The sequence below is a fragment of the Oryza glaberrima genome, chromosome 10, assembly GCF_000147395.1.
Source record: "Oryza glaberrima chromosome 10, OglaRS2, whole genome shotgun sequence".
Classification (NCBI taxonomy): domain Eukaryota; kingdom Viridiplantae; phylum Streptophyta; class Magnoliopsida; order Poales; family Poaceae; genus Oryza; species Oryza glaberrima.
Window position 1 is genome coordinate 16,418,716 of NC_068335.1, and position 21,520 is coordinate 16,440,235.

General features: G+C 43.1%; 2 protein-coding genes and 1 pseudogene across 2 annotated transcripts; 1 reads left to right on the forward strand and 2 right to left on the reverse strand.

The window, feature by feature from the left end:
- Nucleotides 1-10,743: 10,743 nt before the first annotated feature.
- Nucleotides 10,744-11,593, reverse strand: LOC127785909 (uncharacterized; annotated as a pseudogene).
- A 2,306-nt stretch (nt 11,594-13,899) lies between these two features.
- LOC127753341 (xyloglucan galactosyltransferase KATAMARI1 homolog) lies at nt 13,900-15,772 on the forward strand. Its single transcript, XM_052278821.1, has one exon. It carries the CDS (start codon nt 13,997-13,999, stop codon nt 15,770-15,772), a length of 1,776 nt encoding a protein of 591 aa, XP_052134781.1. The 5' UTR covers nt 13,900-13,996.
- A 1,901-nt stretch (nt 15,773-17,673) lies between these two features.
- Nucleotides 17,674-19,819, reverse strand: LOC127753141 (xyloglucan galactosyltransferase KATAMARI1 homolog). The gene has a single exon (XM_052278611.1). The coding sequence runs from the start codon at nt 19,706-19,708 to the stop codon at nt 17,861-17,863; it is 1,848 nt and encodes a 615-aa protein (XP_052134571.1). The 5' UTR covers nt 19,709-19,819; the 3' UTR covers nt 17,674-17,860.
- Nucleotides 19,820-21,520: the final 1,701 nt, after the last annotated feature.

Sequence of the window (21,520 nt, forward strand, 5' to 3'; positions counted from 1 at the left end):
CAAGAAATGACCAAATTAAATCATATCAAATCAGACCCTTTTGTTGTTGTAGTAAGTTCTTAGTGGTATAAATAAATGCATATAAATTAACAACATTTATATAGAAGTATATCTCTAGTGACATCACTCCATGTATACTCAAGGTATCTTCTATCCACCTACCTACACATTTATCTTATACTTATCTATCTAGCTACTTTATTTCGTCCTTGTTCTTTTTCACTTAATGCTTGTGATTTTAGTTTTGTGGTCTTCGAGGTATGAATTTGACCGGTATGTTTTTCAAAAAAAAAAATAAAATTGTAATTATAAGACAACAATAATATTATGAATCCATTTCCAGCAACAAATCTATAATGATATACCTTTTGTAAAATAAATCATAGCCCTAGTAATCTCTAGCTCCTCGTACAGTATAGATTCGATTCTAGAAATAATTAAGTTGTTCGAGCTAGAAAAGGTGTGGTCTACTCCTTCCGCCGTCTAGATTGATTGTAGTAGGATATACCACTTTCAGTTTTAGTTTGTTTTTCGTGTGATGAATGGAGTTTGTTTTAGATTAATTCTCATCAGCTTTATGTTGGAATCTATAGCTCTGGAAAATTTTAAAACGGTTAATGGCACATAGATCAATTGATTTATCTTGCTGTCATTGGATAGAACATACAATTTTTCAGTTCAGATTGGTGCTATCTTTTTTCTTTGAGAAAAAAGATAGAGCACATGGCTACAAAATTTGTTGTCTGTATGATCAGAACTGTTCAGGTGGCACATTATATTGTCCAGATCGGTTGTTAGTAAAATAGCAACGTTATGAATTATTTTCTCCGTTATAATATATAGTACTATGTATAGCGTTGTTGGCTTCCATGACATGACATTTGAACCATTTATATTACTAAAAAAAATTATACATATATAAATGATATAAGTTATGTTTAAAGTAGTTATAATACTCCGTTCCATATTATAAGTCATTTTGACATTTTTTTCATAGTAAAGCAATTTTAAAGCAATTTTAAGCTTTATTTTAGAAACACAGTACAAATGCAGGCGTCTACAACACGCGCACACTCACCCCTATAAATGTACACACGCACACCCTACCCCTATGAGCACCTCTGAATGACTAGGGTAGTATATCTTGAGATTGACGAAGTCACCACAGGCGTCAACATATTTTTTAAGTTTTGAGTTTTTTTAAGTTTAATCAAGTTTATAAAAAAATAATAACATCTATAACACAAAACAAGCATATTATCAAAATATATTTAATGCTATATCTAATGAAACTAATTTAGTATTATAAATGTTGCTAAATTTTTCTATAAACTTGACCAAACTTAAAAAAGTTCAATTAGAAAAGAAAATCAATGTGACTTATAATAGGATGTAGTAATAAATAAGTCATAACAAAATAAATAAATGATATGTCCCAAAAGAATTTAAATGATCTGTCTAAAAGATAATAACGTTATATATTTAAAAAGGAATGGGTAACATAGATATATATAATCAATCAGCCAGGATTTATATATATAATTTGCTTTTATATATCAAGTCCAAATTGGCAGCATTACCAAAAAAAACTCAAAACTTTATTAGTCATCGACGTGATTAAGTTAAGGCTGGTTTGGTGTAAGGTCCAAATCGGACTGATTAATTACATGATTACATCCAAACTGAGCCCGTGTCTGTGTGCCTTGGCCTGCGTCACAGTCGGCCTGATGGCCGCGTTCTTGCCTTCATAAGTTTTTTCGCTGATGCCTACCTCTACCTAACAGCATGGGCATCCAATCGACAATATACGGTCGTGCTAAATTACCCCCGTCGTCCTCATTTACTTGTCATTTCTGATCATCAATGTCTCAACTTTAACCATGAATAACTTTTATTTATTTATTTTTGTTAGGAAACCAACGGCAGGAGCACTGCCGGAATTTAATTAGAAAGAGAAAATATAGACAAATAAACTTTTAATGATATAGTTGTATTTACAAAACAATACTTTTTTGAGTAGAATTTTAAAAACTTCATTGACCATACTGTCGCAAAACTACTAATTCAATACTGTATCACAAAACTACATATTTAGTAGTTTATCATACAACTACAGATTTAAGACTAAGTATAACAAAACTGTAGATTTAATATTGAAGTTATTTTTTACACTCCATCTTAAATCTATAGTTAGTGATAATTTTGACATAAAATTTGTAGTTTTATAATACAACGCTTTAAATCTATAGTTTTGTGATAATTTAACCAAAGTATACGTAGTTTTCTGAAATTCACTCTACTTTCTTTTAACAATAGATCAGCTAGTGATCTGACTTTAATAAGAAAGTCTAATTAGAACATAATACATATCGTTAATATGACATACTTTGAAGGATATAACCTTTTTTAAAAAGGAAAACAAGCGATCAAAGTTGAAAAGTGAATTAGTTATCCAGGGACGTCATAAGTACTAGTATTTGAAATCAGAGGGCCGGGATCGGAATACACACCTGCTGCCTGCAGTTGCCATCGTACGTAGGAGTTCGTTACAAGGTCCAGATCAGGCATGAAGCAACTCCTGTCCGTTGCATGGTTTGCTAGCTAGCTAACTAGCTGTGGTCTTCAGCTATCTCGTGGCATCTACGTATAATATATACTCCTATATTCCATGTGTTTTTTTGTATAAACACACTTGTGTGCTAGCTACTTGATTTGGACACGCATCACTGGTCCCAGAAAGTGCTTGTTCGAATCTTCTTCGTCGTTGAATCCATATATACACGCACATTGTTTGCATATGGTTAGCCGAGACAGATACGTGCATGTATTTAAATTGCTAACCTTCTAGCTTGCAAACTATAAAATGGTGGTTTGGAATATATACAGCGGTTGAGCACAAGTGCATGCATATATTCTTTGCATGGTTCGAGAGGATTCTTATAGCTGACAAGTTTCACATTATGTGACTTTTCCTATCCATGTTCATTAGACATTCTTTTAATAATGCAATTAAAATTCCAGTCTTGGTTTTAAGGAAGCTAGCTACAACCACCGGACCTGCGTGGGCGCAAAACCAAGTTGACCAAGATAGCTACTCCGTTTCATTAACATGTACATACATACATACATACATACATACATATATATATATATATATATATATATATATATATATATATATATATATATATATGTATATATATAGGAAGCCTATATACTACTCCCAGGAGTAGCTACTCCTATTGTAATGCAATAAAGCTAAGACAGAATATATCTACCTAAAAACCTCATCTACTCATTTTTATTAGCTGGTTGAATTGACATGCATACAAAACAATTTGTATACCGTGAAAAGAGCAGCCGGCTTCCTTAATGGATTGGATTTCAAATCTGATTAGTCATTAACCCGTTAATAAGGACTCCACATTAGCACCAAACTGCACAGATCTTGGAACAAACCGCATGGTGGATGAGACGGGAGTATATATATATATATATAAAATACTAAAAGGTCTTATATTGTGAAACGGATGAAGGAACCCCTAATGTCACTAATTTCAATTTTAGAATGGTGGCTTAACGTTCATAGCAATATTTCAAAGGAGAGGGAAAAAAAAATTCTTCAATAGCATGGTATGTACTTTCTCTGTTCCTAAATAATTATCGTAGTTGACTGTCATTGTTTCAACCATCGTTTCAGGTTATAAGACGTTTTGACTTTAGTCAAAGTTAAACTGTTTCAAATTTGACTAAATTTATAGACAAATATAGTAATATTTATAATGCTAAATTAGTTTTATTAAATCTATAATTGAATATATTTTCATAATAAATTTGTCTTGGATTAAAAATATTACTACTTTTTTCTATAAATTTGGTCAAACTTAAAGCAGTTTGACTTTGACTAAAGTCAAAACGTCTTATAACTTAAAACGGAGGGAGTAATAAATTTTAAATGGTTAGGCCACGATAAATAAAACCTTAGTGCTTATGTTTAAGTACGTAGCACACAACACATCTTATTGAAGTGTTTATAATTTTCTTGAAAAAAAGACACGTGGTTATAGTCAAATATGAATAGCATCCGACTACAGGTATTTGGAAACTAGCTATAGGAATATACCTTTTCGAGTTTATGGAGGGAGCAAAATAGGAGAACATATGTTGAGTAATTATCAGAGCACGTGACACGTGTGCACTTTGAAGATGTGTTCCTCGATCCACAAATTCGCAATCGCAAGCAGGCTTTACGATTCCGACGAAATCCAGTCGGGTTTCGCGAAATTTCGATATTCCGACGAGGTTTAAAAGTAGAAACCGTTTAAGATTTCGTGAAGTTTCATCTAAATTTAAATTTAATTTGATAAAAAAGAAAAAATAAAATAAAGTCTTATAAATATTATGGTATTCATAGAATTTATTGGGATATAAATTTTTTTAAAAAATAATGTATTGTGTGTATTTACTCAAACTTACATCATGAAAAACAAAAGAGTTTCAGCAAATTACCTCTATTACAAATTACTGATCGAAATTTTGATGATTTCGATCGGAATTTCGCCAAAACCGACCGGTTTTTGAGAACTTGTTGGCAACTTAGGGAATTTGTATTCAAATTTTAGTTTATGAAATTTGTTCGGAATTTACCGGTTTTTCACCGGATTTCGCGAAATTCCGAATTCCGTCAGTACCCGAAACGGAAGGGCCTCTCAAAATCGTAAACCCCGATCGCAAGCATGTGAGTTTTCCGTTAGAATGTTTCTTCTTAACTTCTTAAGCTCCAATTCCCAAAAAGTACTTCAGCTTTCAGTTTTCAGTCAGAATGTTTCTTCTGTAAATATAATTGTAAAAATGTTGACAGAGAGAGCATGATTATTTAGTTGATCTTACTGTACAGTATTGTTTGACTCTTTAATTATCTGTCTGACACCCTCATTGGAAACGACCACAATAATGTTTATCTGTCTGACTCTTTTTTCTAACAGTGTTCACTCTTAAAATCAGAATTTCCCTTTTTTTTTTCCTTCAACACATAGAATATGTGAGGAATTTTACAGTTGCTAGTAGTGAGTATCTTAGCAAATTAAACGTCATTCTACCCTGCCGGCCTGCCCATGATCTGCTAGATCAGGCGCTAGCTAATACATAGAGTAATTCTTTTTAGGCAAAATTAGTTATATAGCATCGGAAGTTTATCTTTTTTTTAAACCGAAAGATACCGGTTCACTTTAATAGTACCTAAAGTTTAGCCCATTTCCATTTTTAACACTTTTGTTAATTTTCGATCGTTTTCCGTCCGTCTTGATCGCTATTGACCCAGCCACGCACACGATATGACGTTTCTACCCTTTATTGCAATGCATTCTACTTGTACTTGTGAGCGGTAGAAACGTCATATCACGTGCGTGACTGTGTCAATAGCGATCAAGGCAGACAAAAAACGATCGAGAATTGTCGGAAGTGTTAAAAGTGGGAATGGGGTGAATTTTGGATGTAATTAAAGTGAACCGGTATCTTTCGGTGCTATAAAATAAAAAACGTGAACTTTTGACGCTATATAACCAATTTTGCCTTTTTTTTATGGGGAATAAGGTTGTGTTCTTTCCATCACTTTCCCAACTTTTATTTTCTCGTTTTCCGCACACACACGCTTCCTAAATTGCTAAATAGTGTGTTTTTTACAAAAGTTTTTTATAGAAAGCTATTTTAAAAAATCATTCCATTTTTCAAAATTTTTAGGTTAATACTTAATTAATCACGTGCTAATGGACAACACCATTTACCATTTTCCGTACGGGGAGCCGAACACAGCCTAAAGCTTTTTACTACCTCCGAGGTCACAAATGCATCTCATTATTGTACTAATATACTATATTAATGTTGATTAATTTTTGAAATGTGAAAAAAATTAATATATCTATCTTTTACAATACTATTTGAGGGATTAAAATAATAAGAGTGAATTTCACTTTGGACTATGTTTTTTTTTTACCTAAATTGCATTTTAGACTAGGCATTGGCAAAGTCTTCCACTTTAGGCATGATTTTATTACCGAGAAAGGCACATTAGACTAGTGGCCCACAAGTCAGCCACCAGCATCTTCTTCCTCCTCAATCCCCCATTCCCCCACAGGCAAGCTCAGCTTCCCCCACCTGCGAGTTCTACTATTTCTCCTTCCCCCCTCCGGCGAGCTCTTCGTTTCCCCCGCTCTCCCTCTCCCTCCCATCAGGGCGAGAGATTGCCGCGCTTCATTCTGCTGTCAAGCTCCTCCAACCCCACGTCAACCAATGCCTCTCCTCCCCCGCGCTGGAGTTCGAGCTTTCCACCGTCAACCCCGCGTCCTTGCTTCCGTCGTGTTTGAGCTTGCCACAGTTCCACGCTCCTGTTCCCATGTTCAAGCTCACCAAAGCCCACTGGTGAAAAAAACATCTTTGATCGGTCGGCTAAAATCCACAATAATCCCGGTTGCAATAAAAACCGGGACTAAAGAGTCCCGGTTCAAAAGATTAGAGCTACTTTTTTATCTTTAGTTTCGGTTGGTGTTCTCAACTAGGACTAAAGATCTGTTTCTAGTCTGGGAAAAAAGATCCCGGGAGTAAAGATCTATTTCTAGTCCCGGTTGATAACATCAACCGGGAAGAAAAATGCCCACCGTGCACGCTTCTCTCTCTCTCCATCCTATGCGTGCATACGCATCCCCTCTCTCTCTCCATCTCCCATCCTTATCTCTTTTTCTTCTCCTTCCTTATCTTCATCCTTTCCATCCTTCTCCTTCCATCCTCCCATTGCTCTTCTCTCACCCCCTCTCCTCCTCCCCTCCCCCTCCTCCCCTTGCAGAGAGGCAGCCGGCGGCGGGATGGAGGGAGTAACCTTTTATTCATTGCACACATTCTAAACTGATATAATTACAGTAATTCACGTTTAGTCCTAATATAATTCGCCTGTCACCATGTCACGTGGTTTGTGTATGTATGTCAATATCTTGATGCCTGTGCGTTGCCTTCGCTAGTAATTAAGGGCTGGTCATAACGTTTAAAATAGGTGATTAATTACTGGTCGGAAGGACATGATTTATAAGTAGAACTTAATTATATATATATATGGTCTCTGATCTAAAAAAATAGAACTTAATAACTTTCAAATTTAGGATTTATTACGATGTTCAACCGCTCAAAAATTGAATTTGTAACTACGCTTGAGCTAGGCCCTGTAATTCCGATCAAACCAGCATTCCGAACTCAATTCACTGTTGTTTTTTTTATAAAAAAAATCAGTTCATGACAAGGGAAATAAAGTTACTATACTGTAGCCATTTTGATCATAGACTACGGTAAATTTCTGTACTGCAAGCTCTCCTGTCTCGTTGAAACTTACACTGTAGCTACTTATATAAGTTGTGTCAAGATAGATGGAGGTCTAGCTTGATTTCTCCTCTTGTGCAGTACTAATCAAGTACTGAATGGCGTTTACTTCAAACAATATTGTGATCAAATTAAATGGCGTAGACTTGAGATAAAAAGGACATGATCAGATTGGGATTTGTGCACAGATGGCAGTCCCGAGGAGAATTAAGATCGCGTCAACTTTAACCATGTTCATGGATGTATATATATGTATGCAAAGTGCTATATATTAGCTCGGTTCTTTATTAGTTGACGTCCCGCAACTCTTGCTACGTCTATATTTCAATATAGAGCCTGGTCACTCATGTTTGGACGTATCTACAGTTCATGTATGAATATTAGATCATTCGGTTTACCGTTTAAACAATTATAATTTTATCATTAGGTTGTAATTGATTTTGAAGATTTTTAAAAAATACAACCAAAATCCATATCGTGAAACTGTCTCTCTCTCCATATATATTTATACTTATATTTATTAGGCACTTTAATTTTTACATCATATTATCATCACCTTAGATCTTAATCTGTTTTAATATTATGGGCATTGTTTAAGCTGATCCAAGGGGCTCTAGGAAAGCCCATTTAAAGTTGGTTGCGACCACCAATCCAATTTGTCACGCTCGTCCTAGTTGGGCACTTTGACTCCTATATTAACCGGGAAGATTTTTGTCATTGGCTCAATGAATCATGTTATTATAGATCTTAATTTGTTTTAATATTATATGGTCTTTGAAGTGAATCCAAGTGCCCATTTAAAGTTAGTTGTGACCACCCATTCAACCTATCACGGCCGTACGTTTCTCATCCCCATCGTACCTAAGCCGACAGCTATGTATATGGATGAAAATGATCGGAAAAACGGCTCAACCATTTTCATAACCATATTTTTCTTAGAAACGAAATTGGAAACAATAAATTAAAAACAAAAACGTTATCGAAGATATAAAAAACTATAAACAAGACTATATGGACAGAAAAATGTCGGCATCAACTGAAAACTAGTAATACATATAAAAAACATTAAATTGTAAAACTACATTTTAACTTTGCAAAACTATATAATATAACAAAATAAATATAAGGTTACATTGAATAAATGATAAATTGTGTACCTCTCTACCATACACTCAAGTTCATTATTTGGTTGAGGTGTTGATGGTCCTCTAAACCATGGTCAAATAGAGAAATGAACCATAGATATGATAGGCGTATTTAGAAATACAATAATTAACATAATAAAAAGTATTTTCCATAATACGCTAAAATTCGGGAACGGTCGGTAGGACAGCAAAATCGTTTTTCGCTTCTATGTCTATATTTCTTACCATTAATTTTCGTTCTCATTTAAATACACTTCTACATATAATGATACATGTAGAAAGAAATTTTCAAAGTTGTATATTAAATCTAACTCCATGCAAAACTACGTGGGGAAATCCCCTAGTTAATTCTATTGTTTGGTTGGTGAATGTGTGAGTTTTAAGAGGTATTGGGAAGGAAAGTTTAAGAGTAAACTCCCACCTTTTAATACCTGTATAGGGATAAGTAATTGGGAGGGAATTTTCCTCCTATATACAACGAAATAAAAGTCATACATCCATCACTAAAAGTTCAATTCCTATCATACACCAATACGAAACTGAAAATTCAATTCCTATCATACTCATCTGTATGAAACTGAAATTAATTAAAAAATAAGACTTCCATGCTAGGTACATGCAAAGAAATAGCCGAAGATGGGAAACGGTAAGGAAATTTCAGGATCGGTGAGGCCATATGTATTTAATTCCATTATAACAAAAATTTCGCGAATACGTAAAAGGATTGCACGTCAATATATTAGAAGGAAAAGAGTTTTTGTTACACACCGCAATCAGCCAGATCGGTTTATGCCAGTGAAAGGGAGAAAAAGCAAAACAAAACTGAAATTGAAACTAGGAAAAAGACTACTACGGTGGCTAAATGCAACTCCAAACAGCGGGAAGGTGTATAGCTACGCTACACTCCCTCAAAAACGGGAACGTCAACTAAAGACCATAGATGGCCCTCCGAGAGGATGGACTCCAGAACCACTGAGACCGAAGAGAGCGCAGAGTTGAAAACCTAAGAGTTCCGTTCCTTCCACAGCTACCACCCGAAAGTTGAAGCTGGCGCGGAGATACTCGGGTAAGCAGTCCCTACACGATGGCCACCAGTTCTGAAACCAGCTGCCACGGGGGATTTAAAAAGAATTAAGGCAATATGTATATCGTCATAATTGCTCGGTGAAGCTGGCAAAATGTTTTGGGTGTAGCTATATTTATGGCGCCATATTTTTCATCAAAAAATAGTCGGCATGTATTTACATTGTAAGTCCCTAAATTACATATGTAATTTTAGTGTATTTATAATGTAAGTCTCAAAATTACATATGTAAGTACTAAAATTACATATGTAAATTCGAAAATTACATACTAATTACATATGTAAGTGGGGTGTAAATGAGGTGTAACTACTGTGTAAGTGGCTGAAAAAAAATCGACTGTAGCATATGGCGCCATATTTCTAGCAACTCCGGTTCGAAATTGGACGATTCGCGAAGCTTTAATGGGTATGACGAGAATCCGATACCGAAATTAACGGGTCAAAGCGGCCGCGAGTAGGAATCGGCTGCACAAATCATGGCGTCATCCTACGGACACAAACGCCGACTGTAATCACGCAAGATTTATGGCGCAACAAATATAGCAATTCCGAATGTTTTTCCTTTCTTTGTACAGACCATCGGTAGCCTCGATCTTTGTGTCTCATCTTCATGGAGGGATCGAGGCAATGGGACGGTTGCCCCTGTGGGCTGTTTCGAAGCAAGCGGAGCCCGTGAGATTCATGGGCCGGAATCTCCCCCGATCCAGGTCGCTGATGCTTTAGACTTTGGATTGGCGCAATGTCCCGTGGATGATGGGCCGAAATTTCTTCTTAGCTTCAGGTGGGCTGGGTTGCTATGCGGTGAATTCTAGTGCAGCTTGCTTTGTTAACCGGAGGAATAAGTTCACAAGTGGTCCCTCAACTTAACATCGAGATCTTTTAAGATCCCTTAACCACAAATCCAGAAATGTGCACCCCTAAACTCACACAAACCATGCACTCAAGGTTCTATGGTAGTATATATGGGTGGTTTCGCTGACGTGGCATCCTAATCAGCAAAAAAATTTAAAAAAAATATGTGGAGCCCACATATCAGCTGCACATCGTTTTTCTTCTCTTTTCTTCTCCTTCTCTTCTCTTTTCTGTCTTCTCTCTTCTCTTCTTCAACACCGAACTGAACAAGTTGAACCACGAGATCGATCGATCGATTGATCATAGTGTTGGCAGCATCATCTGGAGCATGGGAGCCGGCCGGGATCGGCCCTGCCGCGACTTGAACTTCCTGATCGCCACCTTGAGCACCCGCCTCCTGAAGAATCCAACCAGCAGAAGCCTCGTCGTAATGGCGGATATGATTCATGAAGCGTAAAGATGGGGGGATCTGTATGCAGAAAGCTACCTTGGCTGGGAGAGGTGATGGCGGCGGCGGTGAGAAGTCCAGCCTCGCGCGGCCCGTCTTGTGGAGGTTCAGGAAGGAGCCGTCCTCCCACCACAGCCTCGGCCGCCGGCGCCGCGACCTCAACGACCTGCCCCCAATGGCGGCCCTCGCCCTGCGCTTCGGGTTGGCGATGAGGAAGTCCCTCGAGCCCTCGGCCCCGCCTCCGCCGGAGTGCGGCGACGACGCGCAGGGCACCTTGTTCAGCGGGGACTAGATGCCGCTCTGGGAGCAGTCGAAGTCGAAGGCAGAGGAGTCCGAGAACTTGCCGAACAGCCCCCGCTCCAGGTACTCCACCGTCACCACGCGCTCCACCACCACCTGCGGCTTGACGGCGGGCAGAGCAGCGGGGGGCGAGCGCAGCAGCGGAGCGACGGCGGCGGTAGCGGGACGCATGAGGCGGGGTCGGAGGCGAAGTACGGCGCGACCGGCGAGGTCGAGGCGGGGCTCGGGTAGGCTGAGGCCGACGACGGCGCGGCCCACGACATCGAAAACAAGAGCGAGGAGAAGGGAGGAGTGGGAACGGGCGGGCACGGCGAAGTTGAGGACGAGGACGGGGCGGCCGGCGAGGTCGAGACGGACGACGACTGGTCTGCACCGCCGGCCGCCGCCTTCGCCTCGTCTCATCTCTCCCACCGCCTATGCTGCTCAAGATAGATGAGTCGAGGTGGCCGGCCACCGCCCTTCCCCTCTCCAGATGCATCTTCGGCGAGGAGTTCGAGGACCTGATGCCGGTGATGACCGGGCGGCTGGACGACCCGGCGAGCGACACCATCCCCGTGGAGACCCCTGTGGTCGCCGGTCCTGTCCTTCTGGGCTACCGCCACCGCCACCGCCGGGCACGACCATCCCGGGCTACTTCTCGACGGCTGGGCACTCGAGTGAATGCCTCATCTCCCTCCCTCTCCTGCCTTCGCCTCCCGCGAAAGCTGATGCTCCGTTGCGGTCGTCAATGGCCACGGCGCTCTCCGCTCTGCACCGAGGGAGCGACGGAGGTCTGTGCTGACGCCGGCTTAGGAAGAAAAGAGGAGAGGGCAGCTGACATGTGGCCCCATGTGCCCCATGTACTATTTTATTTATTTTTTTTCTGGCTAGGATGTCACGTCAACGAAACCACCCATATATACTACCATAGGAACTTGAGTGTACGGTTTATGTGAGTTTAGAGGTACGCATTTCTGATTTTGTGGTTAAGGGATTTTAAAAAATCTCGATGTTAAGTTGAGGGATCTCCGGTGAACTTATTCCTTAACCGGAGTTCCTTAACGTTGAATTATGTGCAGCTCAACAACGTCGACTATTACGTGCAGTGAAGAGGTACAAACTACTTCATACATTAAGACGGTTTGGTATCTTCATCACTCATCTAAATTAATTACATACATATAAATCTAATCACTTATATGAAATGTATTTAAAATCTAAAACGTTTAATAATATGAAACAAAGAAAGTAGAAAACGGGTACAACAGACACATAGAGAGAGAGCGTTCCTATACAATATGTAACCAGAGCTACTATCTCACTTTCTATAAGCATAAACGGTACGTCTTTTTAAATATTCTTTTATATAAAAGTTTTCTTTAAAAAATTGAAATAATTTTATTTTTTAAATGAGAGTAGCTATATTTATGGCGTCATATTTTTCACAAAAAATAGTCAGCATGTATTTACATTGTAAGTTCATAAATTATATATGTAAATTTAGTGTATTTATAATATATAAGTTCCAAAATTTTATATGCAAGTCTTAAAATTACATATAGTAATTACATGTGTAAGGGGGGTGTAAATTTAAATCTTACTACATTGGAAAAGTTAAAAAGCAAAAGCATGAGCAGTATAGGAGATGATTTTGAGAAGAAATCGAACGGTCCGAACAAGCACAACCTAAGAAGTCTCACGTAGTCGCATAAAGCAATCGTACGCACGGTAAAGCCGACTGAGATCAGGCAAAAAAAAATATCGACATATTTTTAGCAGTCCGTTTTAAATTTGTAATCGTTGATCCTTAACTAATTATATTGTAATGACTCGTCTGTTTTTCATGTCGTTAAAAAGCTCAGCTCATGATCTGATTCAAACGCATCCTAAGGTTTTTTTTTTAGCTTATGAACCACACATATTGCAATGTGTATCTCGAATGATTCCCCCTTCTTTCCCGATTGATCGTCGTAGTGCCAAAAGTCCAAAATATGACTTAGCATTCATAAAAAAAAAAAATTTTCGTTACTCGTTAAGATCCTCTCATAATCTCTATTTCTTCATCACTTAGTTATTGCCCAAATTTTTTTTTAAAAAAACCTTAGCATTCATAAATCTAAGAGCCCCTTTGAATCAAATGATTTATATAGGAATTTCATATGATTCAAATTCTATAGAAAAATTTTCTATTTGGCTTTTGATTCAAAGGATTGAAGCTTTCCAAATCCTATGAAATTCCTATGGAATGACACATTGTATGTGGATTTTGGAGAAAATTTAGCAAGAGCTCCAACCTCTTGGAAAATTTCCTTTGAGTCTATCTCTCTCATCTGATTCATGCGTTTTCCTGCGCTCCTTTCAAACGACTATTCCTGTGTTTTTTTTGTGTTTTGTAATTTTCTGTTTTACACTTCACTTTCTGTTAGAATTCTATGTTTTTTTATTTCTCTGTTTTTTTTTCTACATTGCGAATAAAAGGGGCCTTAAATGTGCATTTAATGGTTTGGAACAGGTTGCACAAAATCCGGAGTTCCGGACTTCTGTCTTGTTTATTTGAGCATTCCTAAGCTCATCACCGACTAGTTAATGCCCCTTGCTCGGTTAATCCTAGATTCCTAGTGTGAGTGGTACACTAATCGCCCTTAGAGATCCACGTCGCGTTTGACCATGTCCATGACCACCTGAGCAGTGAGTGAGCCAGTCAGCCAGTGAGCTACTGAGCAGTGACCACTAGTAGGTTCTACTCGTCGGCGACCGATCTTGCCTCGCCGGAGAAGACAGCGCCCGCGGCGGCGGCGGCGGCGACCCTCTCCTTTTGATGCTCTCATGAAGCGGCACAACGCGGCGGAGGTGCCGGTGCCGGTGAGCTACGGCGGCGAGCGGGATGAGAAGACCGGAAGCAAGGTGGATAAGATGGGTGGTGGAGCGGCTAGGCGGTGGCGGAGCGGCGGCTGCTGCTCCCGCCTCTGGCTCGTGCTCGTCGTGTTCGCCACCGTCACGATGCTGCTGCGCCACCGCTACGACTCCGGCCTCGGCCATGGCGCCGCCGCCGTGGTGCGCATCGAGCCGGTGCACCGGAAGGTGAAGCCAGCCGATCGCGGCGGCGCCAGGCCGTCGTTCTCCGACTCCGGCAGCGCGAAGCCGGTCACCGTCGACCACAAGTCGGCGACGACCGATTCTTCTACCGGAACGGAGTCTGACGGTGGAGGCGAGCCATCGTCGGCGTCATCTTCGCTGCCGGCGGCGGCGCACCCGTTCTCGCGCGCGCTCGCGGCGGCGGGCGACAAGGGCGACCGGTGCGGCGGGCGGTACGTGTACGTGCAGGAGCTGCCTCCGCGGTTCAACACCGACATGGTCAAGAACTGCGTGGCTCTGTTCCCGTGGAAAGACATGTGCAAGTTCACGGCGAACGGCGGCTTCGGCCCGCCGATGAGCGCCGGCGGCGGCGTGTTCCAGGAGACCGGGTGGTACAACTCCGACAAGTACACGGTGGACATCATCTTCCACGAGCGGATGAGGCGGTACGAGTGCCTCACCGGCGACCCCTCCCTGGCCGCCGCCGTGTACGTGCCGTTCTTCGCCGGCCTCGAGGTGTGGCGCCACCTCTGGGGGTTCAACGCCACCGCGCGGGACGCCATGGCGCTGGAGGTGGTGGACATCATCACGTCGCGGCCCGAGTGGCGCGCCATGGGAGGCCGCGACCACTTCTTCACCGCCGGCCTCATCACGTGGGACTTCCGGAGGCTGGCCGACGGCGACGCCGGCTGGGGGAGCAAGCTATTCAGCCTTCCGGCGATCAAGAACATGACGGCGCTCGTGGTGGAGGCGAGCCCGTGGCACCTCAACGACGCCGCCATCCCGTTCCCGACGGCGTTCCACCCGGCGAGCGACGAGGCCGTGTTCGTCTGGCAGGACAAGGTCCGCCGCCTCGAGCGCCCATGGCTCTTCTCCTTCGCCGGCGCGGCGCGCCCGGGCAGCGCCAAGTCGATCCGTTCCGAGCTCATCACGCAGTGCAGGGCGTCGAGCGCGTGCTCACTCATGGAGTGCCGCGACGGGCCGAGCAACAAGTGCGGCTCGGCGGCGAGCTACATGAGACTCTTCCAGAGCTCCACCTTCTGCCTCCAGCCGCAGGGCGACTCGTACACGCGCAAGTCGGCGTTCGACGCCATGCTCGCCGGCTGCATCCCGGTGTTCTTCCACCCCGGCACGGCGTACGTCCAGTACACCTGGCACCTGCCCAGGAACCACGCCGACTACTCCGTCTACATCTCCGAGGACGACGTGCGCCGCAACGCCAGCATCGAGGAGCGGCTGCGGCGGATCTCGCCGGCCGCCGTGGAGCGGATGAGGGAGACGGTCATCTCGCTCATCCCGGCGGTGGTGTACGCGCAGCCGTCGTCGAGGCTGGACACGATGAAGGACGCGTTCGACGTGGCGGTGGACGCCATCGTTGACAAGGTGACGAGGCTGCGGCGCGACATCGTCGACGGCCGCGGCGAGGAGGAGAAGCTGGAGATGTACAGCTGGAAGTATCCATTGCTGCGAGAAGGGCAGAAGGTCGAGGACCCCCATGAGTGGGATTCATTGTTCGCGTTCGCCTAGCTCACCATTTCTACCAATTAAATTTGATCTTCATGTTTATGAAGTGATCTATCACAAATTAAATTATCTTGTTGTGTTTTAAAAAATTTATTTATAATTATAGTGACATGCAACAACGAAAGGATGTCTCCTCGAAAATTTAGAATAGTTTTCGCTATTTGTAGTTTTCTAGAGCAAGATGGGAGGTACTAGGATAGCTTCTTTCTTTTCTTTCTCCTATATTTGCTTGTCAACCTTTTGTACTAGGAAGATCTCTAACTAAATTAGAGTTCAATCTTTCGCATTCTTGCCTTTTAGTATGTACTCTCTCCGTTTTAAAATTGAAGTATTTTTAGTTTCTTTAGAAAAACTAAGGCATAGAGAAAATATTATTTCTAGTCACTTTTATTGCCAAATTTTATTTTTTAAATTATTTATATTTCTTTCCCAAGAGTCCCATTAGTTGAAAATTTATGATTTTCATTGTTGGATTTAGTGTCCTAAAAGTATTTATATTATGGTATAAATTTTATATCACATAAATGCTCATATTTTAAAACCAGGGAGTATGTTTTAATCTGTTGAGCACACTCATATCACCTCTATTTCCCAAGTATATCTATGCTTTCACATTGCATAATTTTTAAGTTGTCACCCAGTGCGATAGAGAAGCTGACAGTAAACAGATTAATATTCCTGCAAATGTAGCCATGATACTAATGGAAAGTCTATTCATCTTAAAGGGATGTCGTTTTTCATGTCTCTTGAGAAGTCATCGAAAGATTTGAAAATAAAACTAATTAGATAGATTAATATGTGATATGTTATTTAAATTTATAAATTGAAATAAAAACAATAAATTTGACTTTGAATAAAACGTGTAATTCACAATCAAATTTGGCTCTGAATAATGCATCTCTCTACTACTAATTCTTGATTAGGAGTACTGTCATAGTGTTACACACACGGCTTATAACGTTCTTTTTGGATATATATGATGCAACGCGATGAATAATTTCTAATACTTTACCAAAAGATAAACAAACTTAAAGAATTTCATATGTTACCTGAGCCGAGTCGAAGCGATTCTAGGCTCAAAAAACTTGTGTTAGGGCCTCCATCCTACTGTACGCACTGCTCGCCTGGGCCAAGCCTGCTGCTGCCCGCTAAGCTAGCTTACAGCCCAATGACAAAGCCGAAAGGAAAATCAGCAAGCTGGCCCTTCTCTTCTCTGTTTTCTTCTACTTTTTCATCAGTTATTCCAGGGCTTTAGCTTTACACGCGCGACGGGCTTGATCCCAATTTGATAGTACGCACTACCTGGCATCATTTTCCTAATTTTTGTTTTTATTATGCAAGCTTCATGTAGCAATGAAAGATTAGATAATACCAATTCGGCACCCTGCCATGGTGAAGCTCTTTTCACAATCCAAAGACTAAAACTGATCAATATGAGTGTCAGCAGACAAACATTAATTAAGATTATCAGTTCATTTCTCTATTTTCATTTTGGCATAGTCATCGCGGCGTTTGGTGTCGTAGCTGTAATCAAAATTTGAATTTTAAAACCTAACATTAGAGTTGATTTTGATGTTGTTTCATTGTTGCTTATTTTTCAGCATTAACTTTTAACTCAGGGTCTTGGAGTACTATTCAGGTCACTACAACCACTAGGCTACGTGCCATTTCGCAACTTTCTTTCTTCTAACTTAAAATTGCAAGCTTCAGTCGCATTTTTGGTGACTATTGCATGGAATGATTCCCTTACAAGAATTGCCACAATTCAAACCGGTTAGTTTCAGTTCTGCTTCTTTTAAGCTGTTCAAATTTGCTAAGCACTTCCATTCCAGTAGGATCAAATAAGGATGTTGCCAACTTTTGGCTGCAGTAGTCACATCTTGGCTTTAATTTTCACCCTTCTATATATGCAGGATACCTGATAGAAACAACAAACGGTACAAAACAATTTCTTCGAACTTGTTCATCTTTTGGTAAAACTGGAAATTATTCGTTCCATTGCATTACAAGTATTCCCAAACTTCTTTCAAACACGTAATTAACCTTGTATTGTGTAACAGTGTGACAGTAGAAAGTAATAGAAACGATGACCTAACCGAACGCGAACAATGGATCCCACTCATGGGGATCCTCGACCTTCTGCCCTTCTCGCAGCAACGGATACTTCCAGCTGTACATCTCCAGCTTCTCCTCCTCGCCGCGGCCGTCGACGATGTCGCGCCGCAGCCTCGTCACCTTATCGACGATGGCGTCGACCGCCACGTCGAACGCGTCCTTCATCGTGTCCAGCCTTGACGACGGCTGCGCGTACACCACCGCCGGGATGAGCGAGATGACCGTCTCCCTCATCCGCTCCACGGCGGCCGGCGAGATCCGCCGCAGCCGCTCCTCGATGCTGGCGTTGCGGCGCACGTCGTCCTCGGAGATGTAGACGGAGTAGTCGGCGTGGTTCCTGGGCAGGTGCCAGGTGTACTGGACGTACGCCGTGCCGGGGTGGAAGAACACCGGGATGCAGCCGGCGAGCATGGCGTCGAACGCCGACTTGCGCGTGTACGAGTCGCCCTGTGGCTGGAGGCAGAAGGTGGAGCTCTGGAAGAGTCTCATGTAGCTCGCCGGCGAGCCGCACTTGTTGCTCGGCCCGTCGGCGCACTCCATGAGGGAGCACACGCTCGACGCCCTGCACTGCGCGATGAGCTCGGAACGGATGGACTTGGCGCTGCCCGGGCGCGCCGCGCCGGCGAAGGAGAAGAGCCATGGGCGCTCGAGGCGGCGGACCTTGTCCTGCCAGACGAACACGGCCTCGTCGCTCGCCGGGTGGAACGCCGTCGGGAACGGGATGGCGGCGTCGTTGAGGTGCCACGGGCTCGCCTCCACCACGAGCGCCGTCATGTTCTTGATCGCCGGCAGGCTGAACAGCTTGCTGCCCCAGCCGGCGTCGCCGTCGTTCAGCCTCCGGAAGTCCCACGTGGTGCGGCCGGCGGTGAAGAAGTGGTCGCGGCCTCCCATGGCGCGCCACTCGGGCCGCGACGTGATGATGTCCACCACCTCCAGCGCCATGGCGTCCCGGGTGGTGACGTTGAACCCCCAGAGGTGGCGCGCCACCTCGAGGCCGGCGAAGAACGGCACGTACACGGCGGCGGCGAGGGAGGGGTCGTCGGTGAGGCACTCGTACCGCCTCATCCGGTCGTGGAAGATGATGTCCACCGTGTACTGGTCGGAGTTGTACCACCCGGTCTCCTGGAACACGCCGCCGTCGCCGCCGCTCATCTGCGGGCCGAAGCCGCCGTTCGCCGTGAACGTGCACATGTCCGTCCACGGGAACAGCGTCGCGCAGTTCTTGACCATGTCGGTGTTGAACCGCGGTGGCAGCTCCTGCACGTACACGTACCGCCCGCCGCACCGGTCGCCCTTGTCGCCCGCCGCCGCGAGCGCGCGCGCGAACGGGTGCGCCGCCGCCGGCAGCGAGGACGACGACGCCGACGATGGCTTGCCTCCATCATCCGACTCCGTGCCGGTAGAAGCTGGCTCGAACGGCGGCTTGGTGTGCTCGACGGTGGCTGGCTCCGACGGTGCCTTGACGCCGCTGTCGTGCGGAGGCTCCGGCTTCGCGCTGCCGGCGTCGGGCCGCGACGGCGAATGGCCAGAGAACGACGTGCCGCCGCCGCGATCCACCGGGCTCGCCTTCCGAGTGTGGTACAAACCACGGTGCACCGGCTCGATGCGCACCACGCCGGCGGCGGCGCCGTGGCCGATCAGGCCGGAGTCGTAGCAGTGGCGCACCAGCAGCGTCACGGTGGCGGAGAGCACGACCATGAACCAGAGGCGGGAGCAGCAGCCGCCGCCGCCGCCGCGCCCCTGCTTAGCCCCACCCATCGTCTTCTCCACCTTGCCGCCGTAGCTCACCGGCACCGGCACCTCCGCCGTGTTGTGCCGCTTCATGTGCCGCCGCCGGCGTGACGTCTTCTCTCCTTCTCCGGCGAGGCAAGATCGATCGCCGGCGATCGACTACTACCGAGTGGCAGAGCTCACTGGCTCAGTGCTCAGCTAGTCATCGACATGATGAACGCGACGTGGATCTCTAACACTGGGATTAACAGAATCAAGGATGATTAATTAATTAATTAATTAGTCGGTGATTAGCCTAGGAATGCTTAAACAAAGAAGGGATTCACGTGCATGCGGGTTGAGAAATGAGAAATCCAAAGTCAGCTTTGCTTAAGCAACGTCAAAAGGGGAATCGGGGTTGGTTAATTAATTGGGGTTCAGGAGGAAATTAGAGGAGACATGAAATTAATGAAGTGCGTGGTGGTCCGCATCAAGGAGAATCCGATTAATTGGGACGAAGTTTACCGAGGTTTTTTTTTTCAGGAGATTTATGATTGCAAGGTTTTTTAATCGAAAATTTGACGCATACACTGTGGCCGAAAGCTACTGGTAGCTGCTAGTAGTAGCCTAGTAGTAGCATTACATACTTTCTTTTCTCCGAGAGTACAGCACTAATTAAATCGATTTGAAAGTTCAATTGTATTGCTACACACAATTAGGGGCATATATGAGTGTGTGTGCCTTCGATCTGATCTGCCTTGGGATCAATACACTATGTAATTAGTCAAACATGTTGATCTGTACAGCGATGAGTTCCTATAAAATTGTGCCGATTAGAGCAGGTACAATAGCAGGCTATAAGCCAGCTATAAATATATTTTAAGAAGATAAATTAGGAAAGAGAAGAGGAGCGCGCGGGCTATAGATTTGCAGCCAGCTGTAGCACGGGCTTCAAGACGCAGTGTGTGTATGATAGGTGGGACCAAATATTAATAGTGTAGTATATAACTATTGTATGAATGAGCTATTAGATTGGCTATAGATGAATTGGAGCTAGTAGTTGACTATACTATTGAACTTGCTCTTAGTGCCTAATCAACTCAAAGCTTTGAAAAAGCTCGCCCTACAAAGGCAACCTATACCAACACCCATCACCCAGGTTCCCGGACATTATACCACAAAACAGAAAGGAAACTGAACTGAAAAGAGCTAAAAAAAGTCCAACCATCCAAGAGAGCTATACCTCTGTATGGGCTATATATCTTTCATGTGAGTACTGAACTTAAAAAAAATAGGAGTAGCATTTAATTTGTAATCACTAATGGTGTTCCATTTTATATACCACAGACATGTAATATATTTTTAACTAATTAAAATTTCTTTTATGCTTATGAGCCTTTTTTATGATATTTTTCAATTACCGTTGAAGTTAACACAAATTAATTAAACCGAATTTTCCAATTTACTTTTTAAATCATGATTAAGAAATGCGACATCACCAAATTAAACGTACCATGCAACGAAGATATTGTATGGTCTCATTTTGATGGCAAGTTTAGAAGAGGTGGTCTATCAGTAATTCAGATATTAAAGTGCAGAATCAGACAGAGATGTGCCAGTAGGGTACATTGGCAACAACCAAAAGCCAAGTAGGCACACAAATGTGCAAGTCGTCATAGGTTCCTAACAGGAGCTGTACTTCGAATAGCATGCAGGTAACTAAAGAAGTACTAGGCACTATATAACATTAACTTCTAAGAAAATGCTTCATATTTCTCCAATCACTTGCTCCTGATTTGGTGTGGCAAGGTACTGTCCGGTACTTTGATGAGTTGACATAACATGTGATAGTTCACAGTATATCAAACAATTAGGTATTAGTGTAAAGGATCAACTTACCCTTTTATACAAACAAAGGTATCTTTG

What these genes read in the sequence shown, in the direction of transcription:
- LOC127753341 (XM_052278821.1), top strand. Translation starts at nt 13,997, where the DNA reads ATGAAGCGGCACAACGCGGCGGAGGTGCCGGTGCCGGTGAGCTACGGC.
- LOC127753141 (XM_052278611.1), bottom strand. Translation starts at nt 19,708, where the DNA reads ATGAAGCGGCACAACACGGCGGAGGTGCCGGTGCCGGTGAGCTACGGC.